The 19688-nt window shown below is 40.0% G+C and overlaps 1 protein-coding gene across 8 annotated transcripts in view; it reads left to right on the top strand.

The window, feature by feature from the left end:
* Positions 1-19688, top strand: part of LOC134217918 (arfGAP with SH3 domain, ANK repeat and PH domain-containing protein) — a 99334-nt gene that overhangs the window by 55669 nt on the left and 23977 nt on the right. For all 8 annotated transcript variants that reach the window (XM_062696759.1, XM_062696758.1, XM_062696761.1 and 5 more), the window contains one exon: positions 11957-12029. In XM_062696759.1, coding sequence (XP_062552743.1) covers positions 11957-12029 — 73 coding nt within the window. The remainder of the gene's footprint in view (positions 1-11956; positions 12030-19688) is intronic.

The following is a 19688-nucleotide window of genomic DNA, read 5'->3' as shown; positions in this document are numbered from 1 at the left end:
TGTCATTTTGATTTAACACGGAGCATTTGCACCGCATAAAATGCTAGTTTGGTGTACTTGTTGAAATCATACACCAATACCAACAGATTCATTTGACAGCAATCCACCGAATATTGGTTTGGACAAATGAAAACTATCATGGACGTGAACAGATTTTCGTAAGACAAAATTTAAAAAAATGAAGGGTATTTTTGATTAACGATTCCTAATAAACCATTATTTGTTCATTGCGCTAATTGTACGCAATGGAAAGTAGGAACTCTAAAATACATGTTACATATAAATTAATTAGAGTCAGTAGTTGGGTTAGCGTTTAAATATGATTTGAAAACCATGCAGTACATACTACGACGGAAATTAGCTCACTACCCTATAGGTAGTCAAAACGTTCTTCGCTGGAAGTGCACGGTTTGGTGCCTATCGAGAACCGCTTCAAACAGCGCATGCGCGATTCGGTAAAGAGAGCGCAATCGGAACAAAATCGAAAGATAAGAGTAAAGCGCGCGCATTTCTGCTTCCTCAAAGCGTTCCATAACGAAAGTTTCGCGTTGAATAAGCACCGCGAAGCAAAAGCGCTTTTGATATTTGATATTGAATGGGATGGTCCACGGGGATGACAAGCTACGCCATCTTTGTCACATCTTTTCTGAGTCACCAATACGAGTGCACTGCGAATGCAACAAAAACAATTCCGAGGGTGAACATGATATAAAACGAACAAAGGCATAGACAGTACCTTGTGCAAGTAGTATTCTGAAGAATTTAGCAAATAAGTTGAATATTCTTATGTTTAAAACATAGAATTAAGTGTAAAATAATTTTAATTTATAGTTCGTTAATTTTTATTCTCTATTTTCTCATGATTGTATCATGTTGGATTATTGAGTGGTATGGGCGTTATAATTATTAGAATAATTATTAATTGAGAATAGCTAAGGCTATGAACTTTATTGTTTATTGTATATACTTTATTTTTCTGATATGACATGCTAATTACAAATTATTATTAGTAACTTTGCATGATTGATATAGTCCAATTTCCTTTTTTCTATTTAAAACTTCGTCTCATTTTACAAAATAACTCAAATTAGAATTGAAAGTTCCAGTTCAAAAATTTCCGAATAGATATAGGGGAACGGTTCGGCCCTTCATCCCGAAGCTACTATTTTCATCCCATCAAAAACAAAGCAATGAAAAGGAATTTGCTTTGTTTCTTATTTATGTGATTTTTTTCACCAGTGAGCACGCGTGTTAGCCAAATAAGGCGACGAGATTGGTGCTATATTTCTTTGTTCTGCGATGAGATGAATACATGTTCAGTGAGATGGAAAACGGAACAGTGTTCATAGGTCTTATTTGTCACATTGGAAACAATTCTGGTGATAGTATTTTTTTATTTTACGAACTATCACTTTTAAGCTTAGTTTAGTTTGAGTGAATTCAGAAAATAAGAAGTAGCTAAGAACAGGTTATATGCAACAAAATAAGCAAAACTGATCGAGAAACGCGCTGGAAAATGACTCGTTTATCATTTCAGGTACCTTTTATGTGTTTTCCTCGAAATATTAAAATAGTGCACAGGTTGATGAATTGATCACGCGACACCTCTGCTGTGATGTTAGAGAGTTGCCGTCTTCTACACAGCTGTTCGAGGATGAAATCAAATATTCTGAAAAACTGTTAAGTTTGGATTACATCCGCTCGGTGGTGATATATGGGTTAACCAGTTTTGTTAGATATCTCAGGATATTTATTTATTATCAGACTAAGGCCGGAGTGGCCTGTGCTGCACATAAAAGTCTTCTCCATTCAGCTCGGTATAAGGCTGCACTTCGCCAACCATGCAGTCTGCGGAGGGTCCGCAAATCGTCCTCCACCTGATCGATCCACCTTGCCCGCTGCGCACCTCGCCTTCTTGTTCCCGTCGGATCGTTGTCCTGAACCATTTTCACCGGATTACTGTCCGACATTCTGGCTACGTGCCCAGCCCACAGCAGTCTTCCGATTTTCGCGGTGTGAACGATGGATGGTTCTCCCAACAGCCGATGCAACTCGTGGTTCATTCGCCTCCTCCACGTACCGTCCGCCATCTGCACCCCACCATAGATGGTACGCAACACTTTCCTTTCAAAAACTCCCAGTGCGCGTTGGTCCTCCACGAGCATCGTCCAGGTCTCGTGTCCGTAGAGAACTACCGGTCTTATAAGCGTTTTGTAGATAGTCAGTTTGGTACGGCGGCGAACTCTATTCGATCGAAGCGTCTTACGGAGTCCAAAGTACGTACGATTTCCAGCCACTATGCGCCTCCAAATTTCTCTGCTGGTATCGTTATCGGCGGTCACCAGTGAGCCCAAGTACACGAATTCTTCAACCACCTCGATTTCGTCACCACCGATAGAAACTCGTGGTGGGTGGCTTACATTGACCTCTCTTGAGCCTCTTCCTATCATGTACTTCGTCTTCGACGTGTTGATGACTAGTCCAATCCGTTTAGCTTCGCTTTTCAGTCTGATGTAGGCTTCCTCCATCCTCTCAAAGTTACGTGCCATATCAATGTCGTCGGCGAAACCAATATCTCAGGATATGTGGGATTAAAAAATGCCGTCTTTCACAATTATTTGGGATTTGAAAACCAATGTGTTCAGAAAAATGTGCTTGGTAGTCATATGGCTACCGTTTCTGCTTCATACGCAGGAGGCCTTGGATTCAATCTCAGGCCCATTTCATACTCCTCCTTTGTATCTTTTTCTATATTTCTCATGTTTCTGCAATCTTCTCTAAAACAGGAAATGGATTTCCGTATCGTTTCCATTTCAATCCTGTACCTTTAACTTGACTAACTGTTAGAATTGAGAATGCAGGAAAAACTCGATAACAAAACACTGAAGAAGTTTTCAAGTAGAAAACGAAATACGTATCTGATGATATATAAGTGAATATAGTGGACGTAAATGGAAGTTTGAAGTATTTTAACCTTGTAGGAAAAACTTGTTTCTTACATACAATTAGAATTCCGTCTTTTGCAACAAATAATCTAGCTTTTTGGCTAACTAAGACCTTTAACAGCATTCAATGTTTTTTGGTATTAACCGCTCGTTATTATTATCAAAATTATTATCAAGACACTGATCATACTAGCCAGGATTCACGTCGATTTACAGTACATCGAGTAAGGCAAAGTACACTGTATGTACATCAAGTAGGTATGGTACCTTATTCAAATATTTTCACAAATTTGACTACTATTTTAGTATTATTATTATAGAATTCACCATTCTTTCGTTTGCGTAGTATATTATTGGGTTATTATATTATCATACCTACGGTGAAAGTGGTAAATTCTATACAATATTGAATGGTGAAGAGCATTGACTAACTCCCTGGTCATTATCAGAAATGGTTTAGAATAAGAATGTTGGACTCTTATCTCATGGAAAAAACAATCGAACAGCTAACTTTTGCAACTGATGTCAATAATTCCAGTTCAAACATATGAAACCGACACAAAGATTATGAAGAAATATTTGAATTATTATACCGATCAACTCAGTTCGACGAATTGAGGTGATGTCTGTGTGTGTGTATGTCTGTGCGCAAAATCCGTCAAAAAACTCACTCATTTTTTGGCACTTATCCTTAACCGATTTGCTCGCAAACAGTTGTATTCGACGCAGAATCCTGTCCCATTGTCCCTATTGGAAATTGGCCATATCGGACTATGGGCTCAAAAGTTATGGCCAAAATACTATTTTTATAACACAAGAGAAAGGCTCTATAACCGCTAGGTGGATTAATCTGGGTTTTTTGAAAGTATGATCTATATAAAAGTTCAGGAGTTAGAAACTATCCGTTCTTCGATACAAACTAAAATTGTTAGTCTATAGGCTACAATACTTAAGCATGTTACCATCCCTACAACTTTTCCAATTCTATGTAAAGTTCACCCAAGGCCTTTTCGTCAGCCCCAGCTAACTATATTCTACAAACAAACAGGTCAATGCCACTTGATCCCTGCAGGGTACCCATCAACTATATATAGCCATCAGTAGCATCGTAATATGCACGGTGCGATTTGCCTGTACACGAAACTTTCCAGCATTTCCTTCCGATTCGTACCGTAGGGAATACTCTTATGTCACCGTACAGCATCCGACCAATCCAGCTGAGCAGCACCAATGCCAGTAAACGATGGTCCCCGGTTATTTTTGAATCTGACCTACATTTCCTTCCCCTTTTTACTGTACTGACGTTTCCACTGGCATGTAACAGCCAGCCGCCGTATGGTTGGAAGCACCTTTTGCTCCTGCTGTAAACATCGCGAACCAGCCAACGTTACACATGACTCCCAGATGATACATCTTCTAAAGTAGCTCATTTCACCCGCAAAACTGTCGGAACGGAATGAATAACTATGCGGTTGTGGTGTGGCCACTTGTTTGCGGTTTTCCCATGTCGCGCGGCAACTTTGTCACATCTATGACATAGTGTACCAGGACTATGGTGTTTTAAGTGGATAAAAATCCTAACTCGGCCCAAAATATCCCTTCCATAAGACGTTTTAATTCTATTAAATTTAATTTCATTACTTGATTGTACCTTTACTGATTTCAACTTCATGTTGTCTTTAACCTCATCATATCCCACTTTTGAAGGCACTTCAGCAAAATGTTGTTAAATCACGATTCGTTTGCTCAATCGACAATGATTTGTTCAAAGTTGTATGATGGCATATAAACTCAATTTGTGTTGCTAGTTTTATCGGGAATCATCCATAGTGCTGTGCCAGAATTCACAATATCAGGTGACAACTACCGGTTGCACCAATTTTGATGTGGAAGATGTACTCACATTTCCCCGCGTGCTTTTCTCCGGGTCAGCTTATTTCGCTATGGTCGTGAGGGTTTTATGAATGGAAAGAAGGTTACCGATTTATAAAAAAAACATCCTTTTTTCTCGTTCAAGAGGCAAGTTCACGTACAAGTGGAGGCAGCGGGATGAAAATCTCATTTACAACAACTTTCCCGTTCATTGAGTTCAGTACACGGGCGGCAGAGTGCCTAGAGCAAATAATGCCATTGAAAATAAAGAAGCGAAAATGCATAGAATGTGGAATTTCGTGACGGTATGAATGGCGGTCGGAAGCATTCCTCGGGAGCCATAAAATGGATTTTCCAACGAGACCGTTGTCATCGTTTGGTATCCGTGCCACTGCCGGATAAAACTTCGAAGGACGATCATCTATTTCTCTTTTCATTGCACTTTGGCATTCTTAATTCTTTCAGGTGCCACTGATGTGCTACCTAAGCACTATATTCATACCCCGAATGGATTGAATAGAACGTAAGATTTATATAGGCAGATGTGATAAAAAAACGTAATAGATCAAAGATTTTCAATTTCTGAATCCATTTCTATGGGCGTTATATGGAAGCACCTCAATCATGGAACAGTAACACGACCGAGGTTAAACGATGTGTCGTGTCGGTTTATTCCTTCGTTTCTTGCGATAAAAGCATCGGGTGGGTGAGTCTTTCCAATGAAGAATATGGTGAAAAAGCATGATCGGATTAGAGCCTTTTGTAAGGCGGGATTCAACAAGTTCAGTAGGCATGAACATATGGAATTTTTGAAAGCAGTTGTTATAGCAGCTGAAAAAAAGATTTTTCTTTTCTTTGCAAATATCTGAGCAAGATAAGAGGGTCCTGTATCATCAGCCATGAAAGGGAGAATGTTGACAATGACCTATATTTGAATATAAGTTGGTGCTTGATGCTTCAAAGGAATCACCGACAGGTAGTTTGCGAAAGAATACCAAATGAAAACAGTGTTGGTTGATCCAATCTTAAGAAGGAATTAACTATTCTAAAATGTGTATGGACGATTGTTGGAATTTTGAATGCATTTCCAAAAAGAAGGTCTTTCAACCGAAAAAGTGACAGACTGTTATCATTGAGAAATATGTAATGTTAGGGAACTGTTCCATTTTCCGCCTCATTCTCACATATTATTATCTGAAAGCATTCCCATACGGTTTGTTTTACAAACAAGTAACATACTCTCACTACTGAATAAAAAATGAAAATAAGAAACACCCCCACCCCATTTTTTTAGGTTTATTTATTTTACAGGCTCGAAGCGCTATTAGGCATTAAAGAGGCGAAATCTTACGAGCTAATTTAAAAGCATATGATACATAGCATGAGTTTTTCGTTGCTTCTGTGAACAAAAATTTCTTCTGCGTCCCTACAATTGACATAAAAAGCCTTTCTCTTGTAATCCATCGTAGTATACCTTCGCATCCCAATTTTATTTTCCAACAAATTTCATCGCTGGGGGAATCTCGTTTTCAATCTCCCAATATACTCCTCGTACGCCAGTATTCAAATGGTCTAAACCAAGCTCTGCTGAGAACTTTTCTCGAATTAAACGATCTTTTCGTACGACCCGAGCACTGTAGCTAAATACGAGTCACTATCCTCCGGATGAACATCAAACAATCCCACGACTATGATTCCTGTATCCATCATACTTAGCTAAAAAAAAATGGAGGATTTGTGAATACTGGAAATTAACGGAAACAGCATTCTGTCGCAAAGCATCCCATTTTATGAACAGTTTCCATTTCTGCCAAGTTGCAATTTCGACCCACGATGGTCGTTGTAATCCAGACGGGAATTTGAACTTGACGGTGTTGCAAATTGTCCGTCAACTTATTTTGCAATTAATTTCCAGGCAATAAAATAAAATCGATGGGCCGTATCGTATATCCGTATAGGCCGTTCCATTCTCCTGCTTTATATCTTTCTCCATACTACTTATCATGTTCTAGTCCACACCGTTTATGTTAGAATTGGAAAATGAACGGAGAGCTCGTTTCATTTAAACATGTAATCATTTCATTCCTATCACTATCATAGTACCTAACCTCCATATTCCAATAAATTTCAGCAAGTGCGGCAAGTTCAGAGGTATACTCGATTTGCAGTAGGCGAGCGACTGCATCATTATTTTCTTCTCATCCTTGATGTTCGTAAAAACGTGGCCGGCGCCGTGATTGACCATTGAAAAGATTAGAGCTCATGGACTGTGCACATTGGGTTGAAAAGCAATTTCCGTGCTCCATCGATTGATTCACTGTGCAATTACGATTGTTCTGGTCAATCACGGAGTAGATACTATGGTCATCAAGCTCAAGCTATATCTGGATTTGATCGTAATATTTAGTTGGGATACTCGACCAAACAGTTAACGGTAAGTTAGTTCAGCACCGCAATCTACATAATTTCCGTGAGGTTGTGTGGTTTTCTTCACAACTAATCAAATGCTGTATTGTTTTCTAACTTGTCCGTTTCCAAAATGTATCGATCAGAGAAAAAATGTGATACAAACCGAATACCTAATTCATCACTTGTTTCCTTTCGCTTGTAAAGTCTGACAAAGGAAAACTCATCTCGTTCTTATTTGAATTCCAGATACATATAGCGAATTTTGAGCGCCCGAGCTCCTGAACACAAAAATGGGGCGATTTTTTATTGCGTTTGTTTTTTAAAAACATTTTCTGGATTTTTTCTGATCATTTTCAAGCAGAGTCTTTTGAATATTGCCGGAGAAATATTTCCCAGGAAATCCTACTTTTGCAAAATATGCCATTTTCCCAGAATATGCTATTCCCAAGGGAATCTCTTTGGAGAAATTCTTTAACATTCCCAAAGAAATTTATTCGAAATATCCAAACAATTACAAACATCTAAGGAAAATTATTTGGAATTTCCGCGGAAAACAATTCAGCATTTAAAGGAGTTTTGAAGGAGTTTATTTGGTTTTCTACGGACATTTTTTGTATTGTTCATAAGATATTCATCTGGAATTCCACGGGAAATGGTTCAACAGGGGAAAAGTCGTTAGATCGAAAGCTTTTCGACTAAATGACACCTGTCCAAATGACATGCTAAGCTAAAAGTAGAAAACGATTTGGCCGTAAATGTCATTTGGCTGCAATCGACATACGGCAGAACTGGGTATTGTGTCGAAAACGTTCCGCAACGTTTAGAAAGCTATCAAAGTATATGAAAATGGCCAAAATGCCTTTGCCTTTCTTCTTTTTCCTCTTGGCATTACATCCCCGCACTGGGACAGAGCCGCCTCGCAGCTTAGTGTTCATTAAGCACTTCCACAGTTATTAACTGCGAAGTTTCTAAGCCAAGTTACCATTTTTGCATTTGTATATCATGAGGCTAGCACGATGATGCTTTTATGCCCAGGGAAGTCGAGACAATTTCCGATCCGAAAATTGCCTAGACCGGCACCGGGAATCGAACCCAGCCACCCTCAGCATGGTCTTGCTTTGTAGCCGCGCGTCTTACCGCACGGCTAAGGAGGGCCCCTAGCCCTTTTCTAACTTGTCCCTTTATATAATAAATTTATCGTATCTCTTCACCTACCGCACGGCTAAGGAGGGCCCCAATTTCCGTACATACTTCAAACAAAAATGTCACAAATTTGAATCACTGATAAATATGTGTTCTGTGGTAAATATAGTTTAAAATGGAGAGCATTTTTAAAAGTTTTCTAAAGAAAATCATTTTCCAAAATTCTTGATAGCGTCGTTAAAGTTTTTGATAACAATAGAGATTCTTACTGCAGACTTATAAACTTTGTGAGTCGAAATAATTCTATGTCTAAGAATTTATTAAATAATTTTCTATCATAAAAAGTTCCATTTCCACATACAAGAGTCATATAAAAGTCAATTCTTATCACTGCAACTAAAACTGAAAGTCACTATTTGGTGAACTATTTGGTCCCTTTTCTAGGCAGCGTTGTTCACTAAATACATTTTTTTGAAGGACAGTGGTCGCTACCAGCCCTGACTTTAATAAAATGACATTTTCGGCAATATGGGTAACTACTTAATGGTTTGGTTTGGTTTGTCCTAACAGATCATTTGGCTGAAAATGCGGTTCGGCTAAAATGTCGTTTGGTCGAACAGGTTATTTGGCCGAAAAAGACATTAGGCCAAAAATGTCGCTTAGCCGAAATGGTCTTTTGGCAGAAAATGTTATTTTGTCGAACGATTTATACAACTGAAAATGTCGACCGGTTTACCCAAATGGCCCTTTCAACAAAACGGCATTTTTGGCGAATTAATCTATTGGGATAGACGCTTGTTTCGGCTAAATAACTTGTTCGATCGAACGACAAATGACGTTTTCGGCCAGATGGGTTTCGGCTAAACAAATAAGATTCGGTCTAGTTGTCCTCCTCCAATTTACTGTTCAAAAGTTTGAGTTCAACCACAAATTGTTCGGATTTTAACGAAACAAAAGATCGGCTTGTTATTATAGAAAAAGATGAGTATTCGTTATGAACCACAGATCTAAATTGGAAATGCCTTCAACAACCGTTGCATCCCAAGTATTTAAAGAATTCCCTGCTGTATAGGAATTAAGGTTTTCATGAGCATCCAAAAATGTATTGATTGATTCTTTAATTATAGTGACTTTGAATAATATTAAAGTTCTTCGCTAGATATGCAAAGATCAGTAAACTCCTAAAAATGATGCATGCTCTCAATGATCCAACGAAAACAAATTGGATATGCCTTCGAACAACGATTCAGGTCATCCAATAAATCCCTGAAGCATAGGCTTCAATCTCTACACACATAACACTCTCTCAAATATAGTTAGCAGAACATGAACCATTCTTGACAATTAGTTTGTATACATTTGGCTTATCCTGAAGGCCTATTCCTCAGAAAATTATTGGATGCTTAGAACGGATAACTATTAAGTAATTACCAATTTGGTTCTGTAAAAATCACAAAGAGCATGAACCAGCTAAAAAATGAGCTCAAAAGCAGTTTGTTACGTGTGTAGAACTTTAATCTAATACTCGAGAGAACTCTTGGATCTAACAGACTTTTGATCTCTGAAAGCGTGTACAGATGAATTTTCGGTTCCGAGTGTATATATATTAAGACCGTTTCTGAAGAGAAGTTTCGGCTAATGATTTTCAAAATATGTTGAAATTACTTTCCGCCAAAGGGCCACCCGTTTGAAAATTAGATTACAAACACATTTTTTTTTCGAATTTAAACTGGAAATCCTTGGGAATTTCGACGAACAAATCTTCCGAATTTTCATAGACAATTCTCTAGAGTTTGTTTTGCAATTTTTGAAAGATTTTCCGTACAGTAAAGATCTAGTCTGTCATCGAACGGCCGTGATCGAAGCCGGCTTGATAACTTCCACGAACGGATGGACGACGGAAAATGATCTGGGAAATCACCTTTTAGGCGGCATTTAGGGTGGTAATCGCTTGAAAGTTCTCACACTCCAGCTTGTTGTCTTCCTGTAGATGGGGCATATGACTCCTCCCTTACACTCCTCCGGTAGCTGTTCAGTTTCCCAGATTCTGACAATCAGTTTTTGCAGGCAAGTGGTCAGCTTTTCCGGGCCCATCTTAATGAGTTCAGCTCCGACACGGTCCTTACCAGCTACTTTATTGTTTTCATTCTCGCTCATGGATATTGAAAAAAAAAAAATCCTTTAAATTTTAATATTTTATGGTATACAAATTTGTAATTTTTTATACAATCATTATATTATCAAAATCTTACCATTCTGTATTAGTTTTATGCGTACTTGGACATCGGTTGATTTGTTTACCAGCCAAGTTGCTTTGGTGGTGAACACATCGGAGGCAAACTATTTGCTAGTGAGTGGAACTCCATGGAAGATGGCACATTTCATGTACATACCTACTTCAATATCTACTACGCTAGTCTCAAAACAAACTGATACGGCATCAACATGCATACCCAACATGCTGATTTTTATTATTCCCGAGTTGATCTGTTTCCAAATTGAATCATGACGAGTACGTGTTTCTGCAAAAATTTTAACAGTTGAATAAAATTCAGTCCACTGGTGTTTTTTTTCTGGCTCGTCGCAAATTGGTCACACACCGCCACAACGCATTTATTTACCTGCGATTCCAATTTATATTCTGTCCGAGACTCCTCGTTTGCTCACGGCAGTAGAGTAAACCCCCGCAAAATAGCCGAGATTTCCACATTGTATCACTTTCTTCCCCGTCACGTTCGTTCCGTTCATATTGAATAAGGGGTATTGTATCATTTTTCGCTTTCATTGCCATTCAGATCTCATTACTTGCAACGTGAACCAAAACATGCTCTGATTATAGAACATCCGGAGCGGAACGAACTAATGTCCTTTTCTTGGAAATACAGATACCTAGTTTGCTACGTGCTCAACTGAAGGTCAATTTCCTTCAGGTGAGGAACATCTCAGAAAACTAGTTCCGAAGTCTACGTTTTATAATCTTGATTCTTGATGAAAATTTAATTCAATCATTTTGAATCCTAACGGTTACAACTGCTATCCATCGAGACCGACACAATAGAATTCACGGGGGCAAAATTAAAGCGACGCTCCGGGAGTTAAATCTCAATGCTATAAACGATGATGGCCAACACGCGAACGACCGGAGCAGAATTGCAAATCAATCCCAGACAGATTTATCAGGTCAATTGCATTCTTCTGTTGGTCGTTGTCGTCGATGGTCTGAAAGATTTATGTAACTTGTCTTGTGGATTTAGTTTAAATCCCAGTCGATGGATGGGTCAACGATTTCGTTATCAATCTGTATGTAGCGTTAACCTGTTCAGGAAATTCAGCATCATTTACAAATTGTTACTTTTTGTTTTGAATTTTACTTCACAGACTGTGGAAATGATGTTTTAGGCGAAACGACTTACCGTTGTTGATGGTATCGACTTTATGTTCACTATGTTCACATTTCCTATGCCTTTCTGTGAGCTCCCCGACAATGAGAGTCTCGCTTGCTTTTCATAGACACAAACATGTCGTTATTATTTATTGTTTCCTAATGATACTGATATTAATAATTTTTTTCTGTCCTCTTTTTCCAGACACTTGACTTCGATCGGGAAGGACTGACCAAGCTGAAGAAAGCTGTTAAAGCAATACACAACTCCGGAAATAGTAAGTGGTGTAGTAATCGAAAAAGTTTTGTAATTAAATGCGATGCACTGTTCAATGAAGTGCATCTAAACACTGTACACATTTAAAATGACTGGAATTGAAACGCTTAATGAGAAGTGTGAAAATATCTATAAAATGTATTTCAAACGAAATTAAATCTGTCATTTTTTGTTGTTTATTGACTTATCCGGCACACAATTCAGGCAAGCGTTGCGCCGACAGTTTGTTGTTCTGTGCGTGCTTATGATGAATCAAATTCAGTTTTGATGCTCTCTTGTTATTTTAAAACCAATTTGTGAGCGAGATGGATCAACTAGGTCCGAGGTCTATATGACAGACAAAGAAAAAAAAAAACCAATTTGTTTAATTCAACAGTAATCCGTATGCGATAAACAAGCCTAGACTATTGTATGGAAGTAGTATCATTTTCATCCGTTACCATAGGTAATGATTTGGGACTAATCACTATCTTTTAGATGGAAGTAAGGCACTATCTTACAGTCGAGATCTGTCCTGATTATGTCCTTGCAAATGCTGAGGAAGGGGAAGGATGGTTAGGTAGACTGGATGTAATTTTTTCATTTGTATTGCAAAATGCTGAAGATGGATACCCATATTGATTTTTGGTTCTGATATACAGGTAAACTTCGATATAACGTACATATCGATTTCAAAGTTGTACGTTATATCGAATTATATGTTATATCGAAGCATGGGTAATCATCCTTATTTTACACTACTTAAATGTTGTACCATCATGTACTTATTTTTTTATAGCGGCACAGGAAACACAAGGCTTGCTTTTCGTTGCACCTTTTGCATGAATATTCATTTATTGAGTATCCGCGATCTTTAGTAGATTTAAACTTGGGCACGATGGGACACGTGACTCGCCAAATTGAATATTTGATATCACATCAATTTTGATCAATTTTATTCGAAATTTCCGGTGGAATTTCTAGAGAAGTTCCTGAATAAAAGTCTGGAGAAATGCAGGATTTTTTCATCGGAAATTCCTTTGATATTTTTTTCAGATATTCCCTTAGGAATTCTTTTCTTCAATAGAATCATACAAAATACCTGAAGTCTATCCGATATTTTGTTGGATGTATTCTTCCAGAAATTTTAATACTTTCTTGAAGGTATTTCCAACAGAATGTTTGAAGGAATTTTTGATGGAATTTTCAACGAAATAGTCAAAGATTCCCAAGAAATTCCAAAAGCATTTCCAATCTATTTCCCAAAGGAACTCCTAAAAAATTGAAAGAATTCTTCGAAAGATTTTCCGCTGGTATAACCGAAAAACATTATAAAGGAATTTCCTCAGAAATGTTTAAAGAAATTCTGGAAATTCCGAAGAAAACTCCAGAGGAATTTCCAAAGAAATTTCCTAAAGAGTTGCTGAAAAAACTGAGGAATATCCTAAGTAATTTCCTTCAGAAAGTTCTGAAAGATTTACTGGAGAAAGTTCTGGAGGACTTTTTAGAAAAACCTGATTTTTTTTATTTTTAAGGAAAGGAAGGCTATCATTTTACTCCGAAAACGAACTTTTTATAGAAACCTCTGAGACCCATAGTATTGTATAACAATCGACTGAGCTCAACGAGCTGAGCACATGTCTGTCTGTCCGTGTGTATGTATGTGTGTATGTGTGTGTGTATGTGTGTGTGTATGTGTGTGCACAAAAGCTATAAAAAACATTAGACAACTTTTCGTACAGAAATGCTTAACCGATTTTCTCGCAACAAGTTTCATTCGACAGAGCCTTGTTGATCACTATTGAATTTTATAACGATCGGTCATTGCGTTTTAAAGTTATGAAGAAAATGGTACATCGAACCATATAAACCCCATATAAGGTTGGTGTCTTAACTAAATGCGAGAAAGGCACCACCAACGCTAGGTGGATTAATCTGGTTTTTTTTTTAATTCAGGAATTAAGTTCAACGCTAACAGGAATTTCTGAAGAATTTTCTTAAGGTATTTGTGAAAGAATATCCATATGGATTTCCGGTGGAATTCCCGAAGGAATTCTTAAATGAATTCCAAAAAAAATCAAATAAAAATTCTGAAGAAACTTCAGAAGAAATTCATACGCGAATTTTCAAAACCTTAACAATTTTCCGATGGAATTTGTGAAGGAAATCTAGAACGAATAATCAAAATAGTTTCACTCAATTTCTTTCCTTCCTCTTCTTCTTTCCTTCCTTCTGTGGCCGACGACCCGGCAGCGAGCAACTCTGCTTGCTGCGGGCTTACCGGTGGTATCGCTGGGCTTGGGGATCTTCCTCGCTCCAATAAGAAGGCCGATCGACTATCGGCGGAAACAATGTCGGATCTGGCCGACCACGGAACCATGGAATGATGGCGGTTCTTGCTGGGGTTCTTAACTCAAAAACAGTGGGGTTGTCCTCATCGCATTATCTTGTTCCACACACTTCTAACTTTGGTAACTTTGTAACATCCGTTCGCTTCGAAACACTTTGGAATAGTGACCGCAACCCAGGTCATGACCTCCTTTTCCAGGTCAGTCACCTCGTCTCATAGTATCGACCCAATTACGCCACTCCTTAATGACTACTTAACAAAGGTGCTTCTGGCCCTCTGGTGTTGGGTTGGAGGACTATGGTGAGTGGTTGGATAAAAGATATTTTAGTTACTAGATAAAGATTGTCGCTGCCGTCGCTGTCCGGAACATCTTTTGCTGGCGAGGATAGGGGAGCTAAATGTCAAAGAAGGAAAATCCATACGATTGTTCCATGTTCCGGACAGCAGAACAAAGGGAACCGAAGCGACAATCTTTATCTAGTAACTAAAATATATTTTGGTTGGATGCGGTCTTATAGGGTGGTGGAGGCTTATCATGCCCTGCTTTACTGTAGTTGCTAAAGTGCTGGGAAAACCAATAAGACGAGTTTCACCTGCCATTCACAAACAATTCACGCATTAGACTACATTTTCCGGAAGTTCTCGGCAACACTCTTCACATAACATAACCAACTTACAAATTCGCTTAGGATTTCTTTGAATTTTATTCTAGAATTTTTTAAGAAATTCCTGGGATAATTTCTAAAAGTATTGCTCAAGGAGTTTCCGAGAATTTCCGGAGGTCTTAGGATTTTCTTGAAAGAAATTAAAGAAATAATTCGATGTGGAAGTATTGACCTAATGTTTAGAGGAAACTCCAAATGAATTCCTGGAAGACTTTTCGAAGGAATTACTGGATTCATTTCTGAAAGATGTTTTGAAGAAATCCCTCCGGGAATCGCCGAAAAAAAATCTGGAGTAATCTTCAAAGTATTTTTTGGAGGAATTTTGGAATAAATTACTGGTGCATTTTACAAAAGAACAACTACCTGGGGCTATTTTCGAAAGAAATCCAGGAGAAATTGCAGATGGAACAATTCCAGAAGAAATTCTGCAATGAGGTACTGAAGAAATTTCCGAAAAAAAATCCTGTAGAAATCTAGGAAGTTCCTTCCTAAATTCCTTTAGAATTTGCTTGAAAATGCATTCAGGAAAATCCTTCGGAAATTCTACATGAATGATCATAACAATTTAGTAAATTATTTTGTAATAACTACCCAAATTAAAATTATTTTTCAAAGTGTACGTTATAACGGGGAAAAATGTACGCTATATCAAGTGACTTTATATCGAGTGTACGTTATATCGCGGGTACGTTATATCGAAGATTACCTTTAATCCTTATATCCCGTGATTTCTAATTATTCCGACCGCTACATTCCCGAGTTGTCCGCCGGCAAAGAACCGTTTTTTTCACTTTTCAGAAGTCTCGAAGTTAGTCTACCTTGTGTCCACCAAAACTCGATTTTTCCCGACCGAACACTAAGTATACGTAAAGGCTATATGTTCGCTAAAAAAAACTTTCTATTAAAGGCCCAGATACCCATAGTTTTAAATACCCGACTCAATTCTACAAATTGAGGTGATGTTTGTTTTAAAAATACCAACAGTTCTACGCTACGACGCTCCTACCTCGGGATGTGCAAACTTCTTATTCACTTCCCCGCGCTCAGCCTGTTTTCGCTCTAACAAACCAATCACAAGTTAGTCATGCTTGTCGACTGATGCTCAGCGCGCCAGATTCTCTGCAAGCTGCAGGCAATGTGAGTGGTTGCAGTCGAAACTGCGTTCCACTTCTCCACCGCTCCACTGGATAAGGGTATCCGGGGTCGTGTCCCGACCGCAAACGTCTAGCATAGCTATTCTTCCGACGTTGAAACGAAGACATACGAACAGTATGTGCTCTGCAGTTTCATCAACACCTGAGCAGTTAGGGCAGACAGGAACCTCCGCGTGCCAAAACCTGAGGAGGTACTGCCGGAAGCAGCCATGGCCTGACAGGAATTGTGTCAGATGGAATTGAACTTCCTCATGGGGTCTCCCAGCTCGATATGTTTGGTATCCACCGATGGGTTCACCTACCTTTAGAAGAGTTATTCCACTAGCGCTGCCATCTGGCCACCGAAGTCACCCTGATGCGTTTGCGGGCTCCTCTGGTACAACGTAGCTCGAAACACTTCTCGTCTTCCCGGATGACCAGCCCGACTGGCATCATGCTTGCTATCACGCAGGCTGCATCGTGTAATATCGTGCGGTAGGCAGATATCACCCTGAGACACATCAAGCGGTATGCGCTCTCCAGCTTTCGCAAGTAACTGATTACCCCCAGAGCTCTTGTCCAGGACGGGCCGCCGTACCTAAGAATACATACGGCAACGCCTGCCAGTACGTCTACTGGCACACACCTTGCAGCAGTCGTAGCACTCTTGCACGCATAGTCGACATGGCTGCCGAAGGTCAGCTTGTTGTCTATTACTCCGCTTTGATGCGATCGCGACTTCACCCACATGCATCACTGCATGTTGAACTGACTTGCGGTTGCTGACGATTACCACCTCCGTCTTATGTTGAGTGAGCTTCTGGTATCTAGCGCTCGTCCAATCCGCCACCTTGCTGATCGCGTGTGCTGCGGTCAGTTCTACCTCGGGAATTAACTCCCCGTAGACCCCCAAGGTTACGTCATCGGCAAAGCCGACGATTTCAACACCAGGGCGGAACTTTAGCTTCAGAACCCCGTCATACATAAGTTTCCATTATACCGGGCCCAGTATTGAACCTTGCGGAACTCCTGCGGTAATAGGTACGCTTCTCTGACCGGAATCGATCCGTATAATAGTACACTTTTTTTGGAAATAGCTTTCCAAAATCCGGTACATATCCACCGGCAGGCTAAGCCGGTGTAACGATAGCGCAATGGCATCCCAGCTTGCGCTGTTGAATGCGTTCTTCACATCAACTGTCACTAACGCACAGTATCAAATACCTCGCCTTTTCTGTTGGATCGCTATTTCGGCTGTCTTTACCACCGAGTTAATAGCGTCCAACGTGGACTTACCCTTGCGAAAACCGAACTGGTCAGCCTGTTAAGGATGATGCTCTCTAGCAACTTGCCCGTCGTGTCTATAAAACAGATTGGTCTATACGCCGATGGGTCGCCCGGCGGCTTGCCGGCCTTTGGCAACAACACCAATTTCTGTCTTTTTCATCTTTCGGGGAATTTACACTCATCAAGGCATCTCTGCATAGCATAGTGTTCGGGTTCGCTATGATTTCTCCCTTGAGAGCGCTGGAACTCCATTAAGCCCTGAAGCTTTGTTCGTTACCAGGGATTAGGCCACCGCGAGTAACTCTTCGTTCATCACCCGACCCACCATTTCGGCCGCACCCATAAAGCTATGTCCATTTAGAATCCGGAATAATAAAACATCTGTATCTAGGTAACGGATTGACATACAAAAAAAGGTTAATACATCAAAACAAAGGTAATTTACTGTACTTTAAGGAAAAAATATAAATGCAAATCATTTCTAGTTTTCTAGTGACAATTCGCATTTTCTTCTTTATTCCTCTCATCAAACGCTGCACACCTCCGGAGACAACTTCCTTGGCACATTTGTTCCACATTTTGGTCATCTGAGTCGCGTCCCGAGCTGTTTATACACTTTTATTAGGCTTCCGCTTCATTATTGCCCAAAATGCCTCGATGGGCCGGAACTGCGGGAAGTTGGGTGGATTATATTGTTATTGTTGAAATCTATGTTATTATCGCGGTTCAACAGGATGACTTCCCGGCTGTAGTGGCAACTCGCCAAATCTGGCCAAAACTTCACGGGACCTTCATGGGCTTTCATGAAACTTAGTACACGGTTTCTGAGGCATTCTTCCTTGTATAGTTTAGAGTCCATCGTCTTATTCGCCATGAACACTTTGGTCTTTGCTCTGCAGCTGCATATCTTTCGCTAAATCATCAGTTCTTTTGGCAAATTTGTCCATAAAAGCAAACTTAATCTCGCAGGATCAACTCCTCGTGCCGTCGCCATGCAGAATTTTTGGCCAGGAAGCTGTCCTAAATCCATTTTGACGTAGGTTCCACCGTCGATGAGTAGAATTATCAACGGGAGTGTGCACATTTTATTCTCTCCTCTCGGCTTCTATCTGGAATAATTTTTGACTCGCTGCACGAAACACTATGAAATTTATACCACAGATAGTGGGCGCCCAGGTAGACATACCGTTGTAAAATAATTCTTTCAGCGGTCACTTCCCGTGCCGCTGCTATACAATAAATGATTACGAATTCTAACTATACAGAGCTTTATTGCCTTGCGTTGCAGGAGGCCAGGGACTTGTGGCTCGGTACGGGAAGAGTACCTCGATAATCCTCGGCAACCTATCCGTGGACCGTTCGGGGGGTGAAGAGCTCCCTTTAGTCTTGGCCATCACTATCGGGTAGGCGTCACCCCACGGATTCGCGTTGGCTCCTTCGCATAGGTTGTCGAAACGTGCTCTCTTACTGCTCTTGATGACCTTGTTAAAGGCCAGTTTCGCAGCTCGAAACACTTCACGACGGTCCGCTCTTTCTTCTTCGGTGCGGGCACGTTGCATCCTTCGTCTAGCCTTGAGGCAGGAAGATCGAATGGCCGCAATCTTAACACTCCACCAGTACACCGAGCGTCTGCCAATTCTTATCAGGGCTTTCCTCGGCATGGTGGCGTTGCACGCGCGTGATAGGACAGCTACCACGCATCCCTGCTTGGACCTTCAGTGTTGGTTTCCAGTCTCAGGGCCGCGATGAAAACTTCGCTGTCGAAGTGATTGCCGCCCACGTACCTGAGAGGGATAATCGGACCTTGGATGTTACACGCCATAGATGATCTTAAGGTGATTATAGAATGAAGCCCGTTGTGAATTTCAAATTCACCACGCGATTAACTACATACATTTCAAATAGCCCAAATCTGGCGGAATAGTTTTCGTACAGTGCCGAAACTCAAATTATGATTGTTCAGCATAACTAAACAAACGAGTGTATTTCTGCCGAAAAGAGCATACTTTCGGCTGTGCGTGTAAGGGGCAAGATGTGCATCCTTCAACAATAATTCGGTTTTTTGGTTTCGATATGTTATCATACTGCGACGAAAAGGGACTAGCGATTGTAAACTCGGTTCGTGGAACTGCAAATCTCTCAACTTCATCGGGAGCACACGCATACTCGCCGATGTGCTCAAGGACCGTGGATTCGGCATCGTAGCGCTGCAGGAGGTTTGTTGGAAGGGATCAATGGTGCGAACG

Source organism: Armigeres subalbatus, chromosome 2, assembly GCF_024139115.2.
Source record: "Armigeres subalbatus isolate Guangzhou_Male chromosome 2, GZ_Asu_2, whole genome shotgun sequence".
In the NCBI taxonomy this organism is placed as follows: Eukaryota; Metazoa; Arthropoda; class Insecta; order Diptera; family Culicidae; genus Armigeres; species Armigeres subalbatus.
Note: the sequence above shows the minus strand (reverse complement) of the source record. Positions and strands in the feature narration are given on the sequence as shown.